The sequence below is a fragment of the Sinohyriopsis cumingii genome, chromosome 8 (assembly GCF_028554795.1).
Source record: "Sinohyriopsis cumingii isolate HCF-2022 chromosome 8, ASM2855479v2, whole genome shotgun sequence".
NCBI classification, from domain to species: Eukaryota; Metazoa; Mollusca; class Bivalvia; order Unionida; family Unionidae; genus Sinohyriopsis; species Sinohyriopsis cumingii.
In genome coordinates, this window is record NC_142968.1 from 58,952,653 (window position 1) to 58,972,940 (window position 20,288).

Sequence of the window (20,288 nt, forward strand, 5' to 3'; positions counted from 1 at the left end):
TATCTTGATTGGATTTATCTATCAATTTAAGAAATGTCCAATCACAGCTATACAAGATTTATTACACAAATTTTTATCAAATATTGGCAATATGGATCAAGAGTCCCTCTAAGTGACTCGTTCTCTACTGGTTGAAAAGAATTTCCAGGAATTCAGGATTAAGACCAATTCCTCATTTTAACTGCTGAATGCTATTCTACACTGATAACAAGACTTTCATTATCTTAGCAACATTGTGATATACTTTTGATGACAGACTGGCACCATTTTCATTTACAACCAACTAGACATTATCTGCGTATATGACCATTTCATTCAGGTGTAGCGATGAGAAGATTTTCAAAATGGCCACAATGAGAGCTATATTGGATGTCTGAGCAGCACCATTTTTATTCAGGACCAACTAGACATCATTAGAAGTCATTTAGTAAAAACCTCATGTTGATATGACCATCCAAGTAGTGACAAGAAGACATTCAAGATGGCTCCATGTCAGCAACATTGGCTAAATAACTGACATCATTTTCATTTAGGACCAACTAAACATCATAAGAAGTAAACTGGTGAAAACCCTGTGACAATATGACCTTCCATTGTGGAGGAGTAGGGATAACATGTTTTTTCCAAATGGCTGCTGTGGCAGCCTTACATAGGATCTCAGATCAACACCATTTACATAAAAACCAACTAAACATACAATTCTGCTAGTGAAAACCCCATGTTGATATACCCATCCATTCAGAATAAACACGTAAGTCTTCTAGTGAAAACCCCATGTTGATTTACCCATCCGTTCAGAAATAGCAACAGCATGATTTTCTAGATGGCAGTTGTGCTGGCCATACTGACTGTCCGAGCAACACCATCTTCAATTAGGACAAAAAAGACCATGGGATAAATCAGTGTGCACAGTTTTATTACAATCATCCAAGTAGTTCAAGAGAAGAAGTGATAACAAACCAATGCTAACCAATGGATGGATGATGGACAATCTCACAAGACCAGTAAAGCAAAAACAACCAAACTCTAATCCTCCAAGTGAAAATGACAGCCATATAGTTTCCATTTAAATAAAGAAACTTGGTGATTTGACACATACGAAGTGTGCTTAACTTCCTAAGGACTGAGATTAATAAGTGACATGCATACCACAATTTCTCCAGTTTCATTTTCTTGCAGGACAAGTCGGTGGTTGACCAGATTTTCTGGATCCCAGCTAAGGCACACATGTAGTGGGAATTCCTTGTCTCCAACACGTCGCAATTTGGCTGAAAGGAAGACAACACAATGAATCTATGTATACTTGGATCAGGGTTCAACAGTTATTATTATTACTTCAGTTCAAAAATAAATAAAAGTCTTGTATTATAGGAAAGTGCTCCTGCATGCATAACACTTACTCAGATGAATCTGTTCACTTAAAAACTTGTTGGCAAAACAAGATTTGTTGGTTGTCAAAATGAAATTACTTTCCAAGTAAGCTATGATCATTATTTTCTAACATTCTGCCACATGACATATATCATGTTTGACAGAACCACACGTTTCTACGATAACACTCATGTGAATCAACACCTTGTCACAAGATATATGAGCCATGATAACAGTACAAGATACTTGTATAGTACAAGTAATTTGGAAATAACTGACTTGTCCTGACAAAGTTTGCCCAATGTCCCATTTTTCATCATCGTAATTTTCTAAAGTTTTAGTGTCAAATATCTACAATGTAAAGAATAACATTTGTAATAATGTGAATGACAACACTGAATACTTGATCATTAGGTACAAGATTATTTACTGCAATGTAATTGAGCTAATGGGGCATTGTTCCTGTTTAATTGGTTTTTTGTGTGTAATGTGCTGTCATGTGTAGAATAAATGATCCATTCATTTTGCTATTACTTGCCTATTTGTCAGAGTAACAGCCAATTCTTATTGTATCAATCATCAAAACTAAAATAAAGTTTCATATTTTTTGTGCTAGTCCCCACCCAAACCCCTCTAAATGAAGAGGGCACCAAACTTTTATAATGATACTTAGTATGTCATTAATACATGTAAACAATTATCAATTTTATTATACAGCAAACTAACTTTAATTTACTCATGAAAGATGACCTAAATTAACTGTATAATATTTAAGAGCAAGTCCCATAAACCAGTAACTATTGTGAAAAGAAAAATCTTATTCCAACCCTGGTTAATATCTGTGAATGTGTCTTTCACCAATGCTTGGTTAGTCAACTTCCACTGCACCATACTGACACACAAGAAGACTCAATTCTGGACTGCTATGATAATAACAGCTGCAAATCCCAAAGTACAAAAAATACTGTCTGCTTATGACCAAAGAAAAATAAAAACTAATTTTCAGGAACAAAAACTGACTTTTAAAACTTAAATGCATATGTAACTATTTACTACATCTAAAACCAACAGTAATGTAGGATAACAACCTTATTAATTAATGATGCATTTGATGTACTCTTGCAACTTTTAAATGGGCACCCTGTTCCATTTCGATGCAAATTCAGAAGGTGCAGAGTGCAACACTCACACTCAGATACAGCCTGTATATATGATCCTTTTCCACACCTTGTTTTTTTTAATCATCATAGATTCCATTGTAACATCTTTCACTGATGACCTGATTTCTATGAGATTCTTTTACAGATCTGTTTTTGTTCAATCACATGAGTAATCCTTTGTGATTTTACTGTCTGGAATAAATGTGGAGAATAAATCACAATCCCATTACAGAAGTCACGTGGCAGGAGAGGTTGATAATGATCACAGTTGCTCACGTCATTAATTTCTGCAATAAATATTCTCTTTTCCAGCATCAGGCCTATATACTCTGAACCAGTTCTTGTTGAGTCAGAGCACAACATGGTTTGCCAGTTTCTTGTCAACTAAAATATCCATAACCAAAACAGTGGACACAATTAATTTAGTGGAAAAGGAAAGTTTAGAAAAACCAAGCTGTAGTCTGACTACAAAGACTGATTCAATGTATACAATGGAAAAGTAAATATTGTTGAAACTAATAAATCCAAGACTCCACAGTGCCTGTGAGAATGAGACATGTTTGAATTTCTTGAATAAATAAGACACAGATAATGGTATTTGCACCCCCCAGTGTTTATAAATGACCCCATTTTTGGACTTGGTAGTGTACATTAGACCCCACTTTTTCCATTACTGGAATGAAAACTACTTAACGGAATTATTTTCATCTGTTCATGAGCTTATTGGATTTTCTGATCATTGTCAGGTAATAAGTGACATCTAAGACAAAAGCTCGGGCCATGACACAACTTTTTATATCTGTATTCATGTTATAACAAAGCATACAGTAAGGTTCCCATGTACAATTCTCAGACCCAACTGGTGGGAAAGACTTTTAAATTTGCATTTGGTGGTCTTCATTAGCTCCTTTTCCTCAAACCTTTTAAGCTCGAACTTAAAATCAAGGTCAGGCTAAAAGTGAAATGCTGTTGAAACGATTTTAAAAAAATATAAGAATTTAGCTACAATCATGAAATTTAAGGCACAATTTAGACAACTTTTATTCTTCTACCTCACATAATGACAAAGATGCTCTCCAAAACATTATTAACACTGGAACTTTTAAGCTAGAGATTGAAGCACACAATAAAGTTATAAGAATATAAGGTTTTTGTGAGATATTTACCTATCTTTTTATTGACCAACTCCTGTTCATACAAGGCAAACTTCCTGGGATGGTCCAGAATGTTGAACTTCTTCAGCAGGGCTGTAATGACCTCCTTCGTTGTTGCATTGCTGAAATGTACACAGAGAATATAAGAAATGTACAACTAGAAATGTGTATATTACATTGAATTTATGTTGTCGAAGCAATGCAACTGGAGGGCAACGTTTAAAGTCAAACTTGTTTATAACTCAAAATATTGCCAGAAAATGGTAAAAAAGCATATAGGTCTTCTTAATGCAAAACCACATACCAAGTTTGGTTTCAAATCAAACAAGTTCTTCAAAAGCTACTGAACAGAAATTAAATGAATGACAGATGGGGCATGACATGATGTGAAGGGATAGGACATGGGTAACACTACATGTCCCCTCCCAAGATATGACAGACTGGACAAATGGACATAGGTAACACTTTATGTCCCTCCAGAGGTGTGACATAATGTATTAATATCAGAAGGGACAGATGGACATAGGTAACACTTTATGTCCCTCCAGAGATGTGACATGATGTAATATGATCAGATGGGACAGATGGACATAGATAACACTTTAACACATAATGGAAATCAGCCTGACACTATTGTCACTTACCCTTTGAAAAATTCCAAAGCTAGAATTACCCATCAGTGTGAAAATCCTGAAGAATCAGGCACTGGTTATGGACTTTATTTTATAAGTAAAATGTCAGCACTGGTTATGGACTTTATTTTATAAGTAAAATTTCAGCAGGTGAAAACTCATCAAAAGTTATCACAACTTCCAACTCTTAAAAGGGTATCATCTAGGCCAAAACAAGATGTTTTACTTAGGAAGATCACAGAGTACAAATCCCTCACAAATTAATATGATAAGAAATTCAAACTCAAGGCAGTGACATTTGTTGGAGATATTTTTATCTTGCACTGCTAATACATGTTTAATAATAACAGATTTAATAGTAATTTCGGCTGAAATATATCTGGTTGTTACAGTTCTAAATGAGCTTCTCTTAGAGGTATTTCTATCACTCAATTCCCATATCTCTCATTCTTCCCATGAAAAGCAACATCACCCTTGCTCTAAAGGTTTAATCAAAGTCCTAAACCATTGGCTCAGCATTCGCACTCAAGTTTTCAGACAGCAGTTTTTTTTTATGTGTGTTTTCAGGTAGTCTGCTTTTTAAAATCAATGCTAACTGCACAGCTTGAAATGAGATAACATGATGATGTCATTGACATGAAACCATATGTTACCCAGCCATACTGTAGTGCTATAAACTCTGGGTAAGATCCATGAATGTAAAATACCATGGTTACAATTTCTATCTCTCATTAAGTAATAGAAAGATAAATGCTTATAAAATTGTACAAAATACAATAATGGTCCAGTGAAGAAAACAATAAAGTCAATGAAAAATATGAAAGAACTTGGGAAATTTATGTGTGCTATAAATCAGCCATAAGGCTTTCTGTTACAGAAACCAATATGATCTCAATAACTGTGTCATACTGAGAAAAAAATAACTCACCAACATATATATTCTTTCTGATAAGACAAGATGAAGGTTTTCAGACTGTGCAAACTTGACGAGTTTTAAATTTTCATTTGGTTATTATTTTACCTATTATTTTTCCCTCACTTGTAACGACCCATACCAGTGGACATAAAACTAAGAGTAGCAAAAGAAAATCCATGCCACCCAATGTGGATTGTCTGGACCTTACCTATGTAACAAGATCAGTGTTTCAAAAAGTAAATACTCCAACATTAGAGCAGTGATCATCCTTAAGTAACTGCATTTTGCATGAAAATGAATTTCAACAAAAAGAACCGACTTCCTACATTTTGATCAAATATATAAGCTTATTTACACAATGAACTAAATGGGATCATGTCAACAGGTTTGCTGTTTTCCAAAACAAGCTGATGGAATACAATCTTATAAACAGACAAACAATAAAGTACATGCAAGCAAGTTTTTATTCAAGGAAAATACAAAAACTAACATTGGGTATATTAGCAAACAGGTATTAAATGCATCCTATCATATGACCACAACAACCACTCTGAATATTTTTTAAATTAGTGTGTAACATTCCAAATGTCCTAAACTCAAATTCAATTTGAACTGCTTGATCTTAAATTGTCTTTATTACGATACTTTTTTCCCATTAATTCAATAATATTTACGGCTGACCTTTGGGCCAGCACCATACCATCTTCCAATCATACAGTTTCAATCTATAACACAGATAAATTGAGACCGCTCCAGTGGCCTTGTGGTTTGAGCGTCCGCCTCGGATTCGGGAGGTCGTGGATTCAAACCCTGGCCAAGTCATACCAAAGACTTATAAAAATGGTACTAACATGTGAATCGCTTGGTGCTCAGCATTAAGAAGTTAGTGTTAGGACTGGTCGGCCTGGTGTCTGGATAATGTGACTGGGTGGGACATCATGCTATATGTCTGCAGCATGATGCCCAAGTGCTAGACATCACTATAAACTGCCACACTGAGACACTGTAGCGATATGACTGAAAAATTGTTAAAGCTACATTAAAAATCAAAATCACACACACACACAGATAAATTGAAAATGATCCAATTAAAAGGTATTGTCTTCCAGGATGACTTAAAAAATATGTAAGTATGGTATCTACCAAAGCAAATGTAATATGTACTGCACATGAGGATGGGTGTGTGTGTGTGTGTAATCTCTTGCAGGAGTTAACCAAAGTAAGTAGTGGATGCAGGAGGTTTACCAGGTCACAACACAAAAAAAGAGTATAAGAGTGGATGGGAAAAAAACCAAATGATGTTACCTTGTCCCTGACTATCTCCTAGACTTAACAGCTGGTACATCAATAAACATCTATAGATCTACAGAATGTTTCTTAGATTTACAGCGAGGATTTAAGGTAAACATTCACCCCACCTAACAACACCTGTTGTAACTTTCACCAAACATATATCAGATAAGGTGTCATAAGGTTGTGATATCAGCAAGTAGTATGTTTAGATCGTCCCCCCTCCACCTTTTTTTTGGGGGGGGGGATTACTAATTATTTATTTGTAGTTTCAATCATGAAAATATTGGGTGGAAAGCAATCATACATAATTTCAAAGAAAGGCTGGATTTATAAACTGCAAAGTTCAATAACTTCATCTTCTTGAGAACTTAAAATAAAATGGCTTATCATTTTCCCTCCAAATGTAAAGGCATCACTATATGTAACAAAGAAACCCATAGAAGTAAATTAATTCATGTGAAAGTAAAATTATCTATAACAAAATCAGCAAACGAGTCGACTTCCTCAACAAGTGGCCCAGTGTGGAACTTGTATCACTCACCTGAGTTACATATGTCAGCTTTAGAATGCATATTCACACTCATATTGATACTGGAGAGGGAGGAAAGAAAATCTTGGGGCACATATAGTTGCTACACTATCTATTAATGTTGACCTCATTTATCTTCTTTCTCAGCATGAAAAGAGCAAGTCATCTATACAGACAGCATTCTCACCTAGATCTATCCCTGTCCCTAGGAACTAGGCTCTGATTCACAGTTTAGAAACTTCTTATACCCTGCAACCCTAAAGTACAAACACTTATTCAGCATATGGGACTGTGGACTGTGCAATCTGCATGGATTGTTGTCTGTCCTTAGCCCCATTCAAGAGTCATAACTGCAAACCATTCAGATCTCCACCTTCGGTAACTGCAGTGGCTAATGGGTTCTCTCTCCACCACATGATCAGCGTGGATACACATTAATATGTGATACAGGGTTACAGACCAGATCTTATCAGAAATGTGACCACTATAGTGTCCACATCTAAGAATTCGATATAAATGTACATACAAAATCTTTGGGATGTAAGCTCACCCATTCCAATGCATATAATCTAACATATCAAATCTTTAGGGTATTCACCAGCTCAGCCAATTAGACGTAAAATCATTTCATTACACACTGATGTTGCTCATAGCGCATTCATTGATGATACCAGTTTAACACCAAATCTGATCAAACGTGTTAACAAGCTCAGCAAATCAGATGCATTATAACCTCATTTACATTGCTAACCACCTCATTCACAGATACTGATGTAGATCAGCCAATCAAATACACGACCACCTCATTCACAGATACTGATGTAGCTCAGCCAATCAAATACATGACCACCTCATTCACAGATACTGATGTAGATCAGCCAATCAAATACATGACCACCTCATTCAACAGATACTGATGTAGATCAGCCAATCAAATACACGACCACCTCATTCACAGATACTGATGTAGCTCAGCCAATCAAATACATGACCACCTCATTCACAGATACTGATGTAGCTCAGCCAATCAAATACATGACCACCTCATTCACAGATACTGATGTAGATCAGCCAATCAAATACACAACCACCTCATTCACAGATACTGATGTAGCTCAGCCAATCAAATACATGACCACCTCATTCACAGATACTGATGTTGATCAGCCAATCAAATACATGACCACCTCATTCACAGATACTGATGTAGCTCAGCCAATCAAATACATGACCACCTCATTCACAGATACTGATGTAGATCAGCCAATCAAATACACGACCACCTCATTCACAGATACTGATGTAGCTCAGCCAATCAAATACATGACCACCTCATTCACAGATACTGATGTAGATCAGCCAATCAAATACACGACCACCTCATTCACAGATACTGATGTAGCTCAGCCAATCAAATACATGACCACCTCATTCACAGATACTGATGTAAATCAGCCAATCAAATACATGACCACCTCATTCACAGATACTGATGTAGATCAGCCAATCAAATACACGACCACCTCATTCACAGATACTGATATTGCTCCAAATCAAACTTATCAGTCCTGATAATATAAGCTGATATACCAAAAATCTTATCTTAAATGAAACCTCTCATGTTCACAAGCAAATCTTGATGAACGAAAAAGAGATGAGACTTTGACAGTAATGAGGAACTGGACAGACAGACAGGATCTGAATTTTATTTTTGCTTACAATAACTGACCTTTCAGTGAGATGGCCATGTAACTGATTATAATTTCTGAACTCAATTTTGGTAACTAATCTGTTCAGCACCATTCAAGCTATCTCAAACTTTAATCATGAAGTTTAATTTGATTCAGAAAGTAAGTTTTGAATAAATAGACCAATCACCTTTAACAAATATTCACACTCTGGTAAACATAACTATTCTGAATGCAACATATATGCTGTGTTCAGTAGTCCTCTTTGTAGACAGGAGGGGGGCATGGTTAAAACTGGAAATTATTTCTACAAAGGGTCTCAATTACCTTTGCTCATAATATACAGTTTTAATCTATACTTGTGTCTAAACCATTATTTTCTTATCAGACTTACCATGTTATTGACCTTGACTGTCAGACCCCTAAATCTATAGGTTTATTTATTATCCCATTGACAAATTAGTCAAAGTTTATCAGGAACTGATCTCGATCTAGAGTAAAAGTTAGGACCATGGCCTCTGGCCTTTTAACCCTGAAATCAGCAGGCCCCTTCCATACCTCAAGTGCAGCTCCTCAACAAAGTTTAGTCAAACTGTCTAGGACTGCAGTCATAAAAAAATTACATTTACTTTAGTAATGGGAGAAAATATTTAATGGCGATTGGCAACAATACACAAATATGAAAGAGAGGCCCCAGGTGACTTGAACAGTCTAAAGTGCTCGCCTTTACAGATCACTTCCTTCGCACCTCTGTCTGCATGGGTTCAAGTCTTGGGCTTGTAAAATATAGTTACTTGAAAAAGCTTGCAAGTAGCTTCCCACAGTTGGTGGTTCTTACTTCAGTTTCTTCCTCCACCAGTTATAATAGTCACTGTATAGCCTATCGTGCTAAAAAAAGGCATTAAACACTAAACATGCTGAGTAATGTTGATCATGTCAAATAGAAACTTGACATTGTTTTCATACAAAATTCAAGGTACTTCATGCAAGGACACTCTGATAAAGTGGCATTTTAAAAAAGAAATAAATAGTAAATAATGACACACCATAATGGATTATTTATTTATATTTTCCAAGGATATCAATTTAACACTGTTTGTTTGGGAATTTAACTGTAAATATGATAACTTCGTACAACAATGAAATGAAAGGACGTGTCCACCGATGAGTCATGTACAAGACTTTGCTCACAACATCAAAGAAAATGGTAGCGTTTTATTCTCTCATTTTACTGAAGCAACCATTTTTTCTTTCATAAATTTAATTTACAAAATCCTTTATTCCATTCTGATTTATTCAACCCCTTACAGGAATCAATTTTCCTGTGCCATCACTATTTAACAATCAAACAGATGGTGACAGTTAGACTTAGGAAATAATTTACAGTGATTAGCTAATTACTGACCTTTGTTGACAGATAAATGTTAGGTAATAATGTTTATAAAATCCACCAGGCTTAGTGTTTGTTCTAATGATGCAGAAGGTACTTCTACCAGTTGTTGCAATCTGCATTGGAACAAGATCATGAGTCAGTACATGTACCAACCAGTATTATTATAACGTATTTCTTCCATTATCTTTTTACACTTTATTCATTTTCTTAAGGGCACTTTCAATGTAAAATAATTATTTCACATAATAAATCTAAATTGACTGTTTGCCTATTATAATCTACAATTATCGTTGGGTTACTGAAATGATATAAATGTCGTACACACCTGGGCTCACTCTGGAGAAACCTGATAACCAGCAATATTTTGATAAATCAGCAATTGTAAAACTCGTTAATTCAGTCATGCCAATATATCTGCAACAGAACACAGTAACCAGTATCACCTTAATTAATCAACCAGTGTTACCTTAATTAATCTGTGATTATGAATCTCATCTACTGAACCATGGTTTATTCATGCCCAAAGATTTGCAATAAACTGTGATAACCCCAGTTACCTTGATTAATTGGTGACTGTGACACTCATCTATTTTGGCATGCCCAAAGATTTGCAATAAACTGTGATAACCCCAGTTACCTTGATTAATTGGTGACTGTGACACTCATCTATTCTGGCATGCCAAAAGACTGCAGCAGTTTAATTATTGTACCAAATTTAATGCACATAAACACAATGTGGCATTCACTAATGAACTCTTGACAAAACTTTAACTCTTCCAACATGCTGTTTTATTCTTCTTAGGCGAAACTGTTGTTCTAGGTATAATAATTATGTGAACTTGTTGCCCCTGACTGCAATTGCCAGGCTAATTTACTGCTCACATGTGCAAGGATACAACTTCAACTTTATTCTGATATTTACAACATCAGGCGAGGCTTCTTTCAATAAAATAAAGGCTGATAACACTGACAGACGCTATTATATAAATGAAAATTTAAGGGGGAATTTCTACCTCCAACTGGCTAAAAATGGGATGGAAATTTTTTCAAAATACCCATAGGAGAGATTTAAGGAAGGAAAAAAAGTCTTAACTTTCAGATATTATGTATTATTTTTACCCAATCTGTTGATTTTTGTAAAATAAAAATTTAAAAAAAAATCTGTGTAAATCACACAAATGAGCATCCTAAAATAGATCCTGGATAAAATAATCCTGTTACAATACAAGACAACAGCATGAGTGATAATTTCAAAATATTTTGATGTGTTAGTGAATTCCATGATAAAATACATCTCCCCTCAGAAAAGCATTCAACTGTTATTACTATGGACCAACTGGGAACTGTTTTCATCTATTATGCAGTAAAGATCTCTTAAATCAGGTAATTCTCTGAAGACTGTCATGTCTGAAGACATTTTCAGATTTACCAATTATTTCAAGCTCATCTCATTCAACCTAACTTTATGTGGCTCAGTGACAACTTTGCTGTTCAAGTGTCTGGTAAAATGATCTTTACTGCTGATAGATGATACTTGAGTAAAATGTTGGAGAAGTGAAACTACAAAAAATATCTCAATCTCAAAAATTATATATATATATATATATATATACACGTATATACATATTTTACAATCATTCAACAAAAAAAACTTGGATAGAATTTAACAGCACTACTGATGAAGCAGGTCTGTTCTTAAAAAATAAAACTGTCCATGTGCAGTGAAATGTGGCATTGTTGTCTCATCACATCTTCTCATCAGCCAATGAAATGGATTTTCCAATTTTTGGAAAAACCTCATTCTGGCTTTACAAGAAAAATGCTTTTTTGTTTTATTTTTACCATACCTCGTCTGGCAAAAATCTCAAAGCTACATAAACCTAGCTGAATGACTATTTCTAACTGGAAATGATGTGGCGCCCTTCCAAGGTGAAATCCTTCCTTTAGTTCAACAACAGCACAGGTATTTTTTATTTATTTACGTATTTACTGATAGTTCTGAAGCAAGGCAGCATGCAAAATTATCTCCAATCCTATCTGAGGTCAAAGAAGATGAATAGATATTAATCAGCATCACGTTAAGTTATTAACTTTCTTATTATCCTTAGGAATGGCAGATCAGAAACTTAAGCGTAATATATCATTTAAATCAAAGAAGTTTTCCAAAAACAATCTTGGTGGCACTTGGCCAAACTGAGAGCAAATGATGAAAAATTTCTTTGCAACACCTGGGAAGCCATGTTTCCAGGTTTCCTGAGGTTGCATAATAAACGCCAAAACGTGTGCAATTCCTAATCATCTTTCTGCCATATTTCCACGCATATAATAAGTCCTTCAAATCATCTGATAAAGACCAAGTCTGTACATTTAGTTTCATCCCTGGGTAGCACATGGGTGAATTGCTTATTTTCTGCCAAATTGGTCCCAAGGTCAGCTCCCAATCACAGCACTGTAAAACTAGAGACCTTCAAAGGGACCGACGTTCTACTAGCCAAAAGAATTTCTTCTTTTTAGCTTCTAAGTGTTGATACTATCTCCAATATTCTTCACTGATAAAATCAATTTTTAAATTAACTGCTGCAGTGGACATATTGGATGCCATATTGACACCATTTTCATTTAGGCCCAACTAAACATTATACAAAGTCTTCTGGTGACCCCTCCCCCACTGTTTATATAATTTTCTTTTCAGGAGAAGTAGCAAGAACAAGATTTTCAAGATGGTTGCTGAATTGGACATCAGATGAGCACCACTTTCATTTAGGCCCAACTAGAAACTTTAATAAGCCTTTTAGTGACAAATCCCATATTTAACATGACCATCCATTCAGAATTAGTGATAACAAGATTTCAATATGTCCATAGTGGATGTGCAAATTCCAGTTTTCATTAATGAAAATAACAAAAAAAATTCAGAAAATACTTTTTAAAAAACCCATTAGTGGCAACAATCTAAAATACTAAAGCTAACTAAAAGTAAAAATATTCCTGAGAAATACATTTGCACTGTGTTGAAAAAAAGTACAATTAAACAGAAGTTTTAGCAGGTTAAATTTTTGCAGTTAAGCAGTATCTAAAACTGAAGAACTTCACCTGTTAAAAATCAATGAAGCTTTTGAAGGTTTTTAAATAGTCTAAAGTAGGATTATCTAATCTTTAGTATGCCAGTTTTGTAATACAACCTATTGGAGACAGATTGTAAAACAGGATGCTGGAGGGCTGAATAAATTTGGAGCAATCTACTTCTGATAATAGCAGTCACATGCAACGAATGTTTACATTTATAACAACCCTGTACAACATGAATGACTCTACAAACTGCACGAGTCAGTGATAGGGTGAGAAGCTACCAAAGTGTTTCTATGGAAATCTAATGTCTTGCATACAAACTGCATCATGTCTACTACTTGATTTTGGCTTTCAAAAACTTCCCAGTTTCAATCGCTTGTTAATGTTGACATCAGCAAACAATACCCAGATGCAGATAACTTAAGAAAAAAGAAAAATTCTGATAATATGTGTCAAATCAGTATGTAAGGCAAGTTAATGTTCAAATAAAAATGTATGGCCTAACTACCCTTCTTAACACATTAACCCCTATGTGTCACATCAGTATGTAAGGCAAGTTAATGTTCAAATGAAAATGTATGGCCTAACTACCATTCTTAACACATTAACCCCTGGAGCTTTTTGTCATTTTCGCCTTAAAATCGAGCAGGAAACACATTTTGAAAGCTATTTCTGAATAGACTCGAAAACACCAAACCCCTGGTCATCTTTCAATAACATACTGACTAGTTGTGTTAGAAACATCATTTTTCATTGGCTATTTGACTCGCGCATTAGCAGAAGGGTAAAAGTTGGAGTTCTTTTTTTTTCTTTCTAAATGGAGCCATTATTTTTGTAGAGCCATTATTTTTGTATGGAGACCACTCTTTATTCCAAATGCTCATCTTATCCTACTTTTGCAAAGGCTCATCTGTCTGTTTGCAGTTCATACCGGTTTGCCTTAGATCTGAGTCCAAAAAGTCTAAAATCCGGACACAAAATCGGATTCCGACCACGGGCAAATTTAGGGTAGAAAAAAGTTGGGTCCAAAAAATGAGGTTTTTGTATCTGTATTTTGTAGTGCAACTAGATATTCCAAATTATTTGGTATCATTTTAGAGCTACATCTGTCTACCTTTCTAGAATACCACCCACTTTAGTGTATCATGCATGACCATGACGCTACAGAGCTCGGCAGTAGGCTACTACCTCCTGCCCCGTTAAGTCGTTGCTAGGGGTTCATGTGTTAACATGACATCTAAACTTGGAGATCATTGCCCCAATCCCCAACAACACTATCGCACACAAACAAGAGATACCCATGTCTGGCTATTTGTTAACTCAACCATGACAATAAAAAAACATCTTTAAGAAAGCAGAGGACTTATCTGATCAGCTCCATCAACAAGTGATTTGAAAAGTTTATATTTGAAGTAACAGTGAAACTCCCAAGGATTAAAACCCTTAGGTCAGTGATACACCTCTAGACAGATCCCCACCCCACCTGCGACCAAATAAAAATCATTTCGTATTAATGGAATTTTAGTGTACTGGGTCAAATTTATTGAAGGAATGTCAAATTTGGGACCAGAAAACTAGTTCAGTTTGAAGGGGATTTCAGATTAATGAGGTTTTGGTAATGAATGCTTCATTGGTGGCTACATTTTCTATTTTTCCAAAGCTTGTTGGTCTGCACCAGACACATAAATAAACTAGATTCAGTGAACATCAAAATGCCAGTTAGAGCTGTTTTATCTGTCTTCATGGTAATGGCTTTAGTAAACAGACATGTTACTATTTTTACAAACCTATCTACATGGCAGGTAACATTGCTGATAACCCTTGGACTGGAATCATTTATACTGATGCTGTATACATTCAATTGCAGGAAATGTCCCACTGTACAGGTCATATAGCAACTATCTATATATTGATGCTGTATACATTAAATTGCAGGAAATGTCCCACTGTACAGGTCATAAAGTAACTACCTATATTTATACTGATCCTGTATACATTCACTTGCAGGAAATGTCCCACTGTACAGGTTATATAGTAACTACCTATATTTATACTGATCCTGTATACATTCAATTGCAGGAAATGTCCCACTGTACAGGTCATATAGTAACTACCTATATTTATACTGATCCTGTATACATTCAATTGCAGGAAATATCCCACTGTACAGGTCATACAGTAACTACCTATATTTATACTGATCCTGCATACATTCAATTGCAGGAGATGTCCCACTGTACAGGTCATATATTAACTATCTATATATTGACGCTGTATACATTAAATTGCAGGAAATGTCCCACTGTACAGGTCATAAAGTAACTACCTATATTTATACTGATCCTGTATACATTCAACTGCAGGAAATGTCCCACTGTACAGGTCATAAAGTAACTACTGTATAGGTCATACTACCTATATAAATTCAAGCACCCCTCAAAAGGGCAAACAAAACAAAAATAAAGCCCAAAATTCACAAAAGCCTAAATTACAAAGTCTACATCTCAAATAAAGTACAGTCTTTTATAAAGTCCAAATGTCCAAGTCATTCCCAGCTGGAACATCACCATGTGACATGTCCCAGTTGGAACATCATCATGGGTCATGTCCCAGGGCAAAACATCTTACATCATTAGTCAACCTTTACTAACAACATGCAGGAGGACACACACACACACACACACACACACACACACACACACATATATATATATATATAGAGAGAGAGAGAGAGAGAGAGAGAGACAGACAGACAGACAGACAGACACTCAGGCAGACAGACAGACAGACAGAGAGAGACTTGATATTTCAGTTTAAGCCACAAGATTTGAACAAAGTCTGACAAAAATATTGGAAAGTTTCACATTTTAGCCAATTAGAATTCAGCATCTTATTCATGAAAATGTAATGCACATGAAATAACTAAAAACAATAATATCAGAACAGTGTATTAGCCGATTTTGCTACCGGGGCAATCTGCTACACGTTGTGTCTTACATGTCTGAAAATTATTCATTCACTTGCAATATTTCTGACCCCCCCCCCTTTGAGGATCTGTATAATTTACAAGACAGGCCATCCAATGAATGGCATTGAAATGACTCAGGCAGCACGGTTATATGGAAATTGGCACTTTAGGGTTCAGTCTGTTCGTAGCTGAGCCCCCTATTTATGAAGTAAGCAAAGACTAGGACCAATACATGTATAGCAGTAGTGAGAATAATGGTTACTGATATACAACACTGGTTCTACCTACTGTAAAGTGTTTTGCAAATCCCAAGAAATATTTTCCATTAACAGATCTCTGTTCTTCATAACAATATCAGTAACAGACTTGCAGAAAGGACAGCAACTTCAAAAACTAATTATCTGATCTAATGCAAAAAAAATTTGTATGTGTGAGCTGCAGATGCAAAAGTTTTCTTTCTGATAAGATCTGTAATAGACCACGCCTACATGCTCTTGTCAGAGTTGCAGTGGCATGGTGGTTGGTGTTCCTCACTCTTGACAAAAAGGATCCAAGGCTGAATCATGCTATCTGCATTTAGTTGTGATAACCATTGTGATCATAATAAATGTCTTACTGAAAAAAATTTACTCATCAACATTCCCTTTTTAGTTTCTAACTACTCATTCAGCCATTGTTGTATAGGCTATTAGCGACAGGGTAGTTCCCCCACCCCCAGGCCACCATTCCATGTAATGGCCCATACATGAGGAAAGGTATTCAATCAAGAGTAGTGCAAGAAAATGCAGTGACCTATACAATTTGTATTTTTTTTGGGCTGCTATGTAAAATATAAATTGTGTATTGATTTCTGACTACTTGGACACTTAGCTATTTGAAAATAGACATTTTTCATAAAGTTAAATACTACAACATTTCACAAGCAATCCTTCTTAAGCCCCTGTTCACTTTTGCTTTCTTTGAAATCTTCATTGTACCTCTAATAACATAAAGCTCTATCCTGTTAATATACCTTTGGGAAGCTACATTAGTGAAGGACATGGTTTGGTGTTTTCGTGATGGCAACACAAGACATGTATTTATCAACACAACAATTAGATTACTTGGCCTTGTTCAAAGAAACACTATTATGTTACCTAGAGAAAGAAGTTAAAATACCACCAAAAAAATTGAATGTAACATACTATTATATATTATCTATACCTGTTTATTAAATTTCTCAGATTCCCATTATGATTAATCTTTGCATACTTGCATATTAGTTATTCCTAATGCTACCATTGCTGTTATAGAATATATCAATGTATATATTGTAACAGTATGACCTGCAGATACCAGATCACTGTGACCTATATTTTATCCAAAACAATATTTATGGCCTGGGTATCTTGTAAATATATGTACTGCTATTTATAATCTTTGTTGTGAAATTGAGGAAAAAAATGAATTTGAAAATGAATAAAAAAGATGCTAAGATATTCTTCTGCCTCCTTAATTATTCTCCCCACCTCAATTTCATCACAATTTCCAAGTTTTGAAGGAAAAAAAGAATACTGTTTAATATGATATGCAGATGACAATCTGATTATGTAATTTAAGAGTAACTATATTTGTAAGAAGTTATCACAATGAATGAATAAATGGGATTTTCATTAACTTTTTAACAACAAAGACTTCACAGGAGTTCACCAATTAAAGATTCCAACTACAGCTGTTTCCTTTCAGCCCCCCCCCCCCCTTATCCATGTGTTCCAGACATGATGCTAAGAAGCTGCAGAGAAATACCTAGGTAAGTATTACTAATGCCTGTATCCAAGTTCCAGACATGATGTTAAGAAATGGCAGAGAAAATTAGGTTAATATTGGAGAAGAGTCTTGGGAAACCATAGATTTCAGTGTTGCTTCTTCATCTTGAGCTGCCTCTCTCAAGTGACTTTATCATCTTGCTAAGTGAAACTATAGATAGTGGAAAGCCCTTCAGAGTCTGGGATTAGGGGAACTCAAACAAGACCTTGGTCAAGATGAATGTGAGAGCAATCCCCATGTCCTGCCAATAACATCAGTCAATAACTTTTGTTCAGTCAACAAGTCTGTGTTAGATTGAAAACTGATAAGCAGCCCACATACCACTGCAAAAGCTTATTAATCAGAAAAGACAATGCTCTAATAACTAATATCCTAATAACTTCCCAGTTAAAGTCAGTCAAGGAAAAGCACAAGAGACCTTGGGAAACCAACAAAAGCTTATGACTAGCTATAAGTCAGCAATGGCAACTCTCTGGTGAAGAAACCATGTGATCGCAATAGCTCTGGTGAAGAAACACATGTGACTGCAATAGTTCTGGTGAAGAAACCTAAGTAATCTCAATAACTCTAATTAAGGAAACTCATGTTAGCACAATAACTCTTGTGAAGGAAGCCCATGTAATCTCAACAACTCTGGTGAAGGAAACCCATGTGATCTCAATAACTCTAGCAAAGGAAATCTATGTGATCTCATTAATTCTGGTGAAGGAAACAAATGTGATCTTGATAACTTTGGTGAAGAAACTCATGTGATCTCAATAACTCTGGTAAAGGAAACCTATGCGATCTCAATAACTCTAGTGAAGGAAACCTATGTCATCTCATTAATTCTGGTGAAGGAAACTCAAGTGATCTTGATAACTTCAGTGATGAAACTCATGTAATCTCAATAACTCTGGTAAAGGAAACCCATGTGATCTCAATAACTGTCAAGAAAACCCATGTGATCTCAATAACTGTCAAGAAAACCCATGTGATCTCAATAACTCTGTCAAGAAAACCCAGGAGATCTCAATAACTGTCATACTGAACAAAATGTCTGCATGTAGTAATGTTTAACAGCCTCTCAGCACAAGGTGCTACATCATGCCAACTAACTCTAAAATATGAAAAGAAAATGAAAGAATGAATTTTAGATACCTACAAAAATACACCCTAAATGAAAACATTATGTACAACATAGAATATGAAACATTAGATGTTAAAATTCTGTAATAATAAAAGATAAAGGTATCACACATAAAATCCTTGAAATATTTGGTAAATTTGAGATACTTTAAGTGTGGCCTAGCGGCTAGATCATCTGCCTCAAATGCAGGAGGTCACTGAGTCATACCAAAAACTTATAAAAATAGTACTAACAGCTGCCTCACTAGGCACTCAGCACTAAGAGGTTAGTGTTAGGATTGGTCAGCCTGGTGTGAGGATAATGTGACTGGGTGGGACATCATGCAACATATCTGCATCATGATGATCCAGTGCTAGACATCACTATATACTGCCACACTGCAGACATTGTAGCAATATGACTAAAACATTATTAAAGCCATGTTAAAAATCCAAATCGCACATACAGTTTTTTTGGTAAAGGAAAACATTTTTCCACCACTATCCTCTGTAATGACCCTTACCCTGGGATATATATATATATATATATATATATATATATATATATATATATATATATATATATATATATATATATATATATACACATACATACACACAGCCAGGAGTAGCACAAAATAAATGCACACCAATCTATAAATTTTTCACTGATTTTAGATAGTGTGGACGCTTAGACATGTATACTACTGCTACTCATGTTAAATGCTATTTGATTAAGCTGCTTAAATTTCTGAATGTTAAAATCAGTATGAACCAAATGTTCCTTTTTGCTTTATGAAACCTAATTCAAAATTATGTATCAAGTGATCTATTTGGAAGAATACTATGATGAAATAATATCCAGTAGCAATTTTTATTTTTAGTCATAAACATAAGATAATAAAAATGAAGCTGTTATCAATCAAATCCAATAGACAAACAGAAATAAATTTACACCACTCAAGTAGCACCTATCCCTGATAGCTTCTCACTTCTCAGTCTTTGGCCTTGAAAAGGCAACTGACTTCTTCCTATTAGGGTGGTCTCCATGATAAACCTGACAACGCGCTACCAATCCTGGTATGTAACGAAAGCCATTGAGTGGTTATTTCCTTTCAATGTCATTATTAGGTTACGGTACATGTTTTGCAAGTGCCTTTAAGATTGAATAAAAATGTAGCACAGTTATTGATATCAGATCT

At 35.2% G+C, this 20,288-nt stretch overlaps 1 protein-coding gene across 4 annotated transcripts in view; it reads right to left on the minus strand.

Annotated features, from left to right (window-relative positions):
- LOC149793620 (ras association domain-containing protein 1-like) overlaps positions 1-20,288 on the minus strand; it is a 117,035-nt gene that overhangs the window by 7,481 nt on the left and 89,266 nt on the right. For all 4 annotated transcript variants that reach the window (XM_089967590.1, XM_089967589.1, XM_089967591.1 and 1 more), the window contains 2 exons: positions 3,698-3,807; positions 1,150-1,268 (listed from right to left, as the gene is read on the minus strand). In XM_089967590.1, the coding sequence (XP_089823716.1) occupies positions 1,150-1,268; positions 3,698-3,807 (229 nt within the window). The remainder of the gene's footprint in view (positions 1-1,149; positions 1,269-3,697; positions 3,808-20,288) is intronic.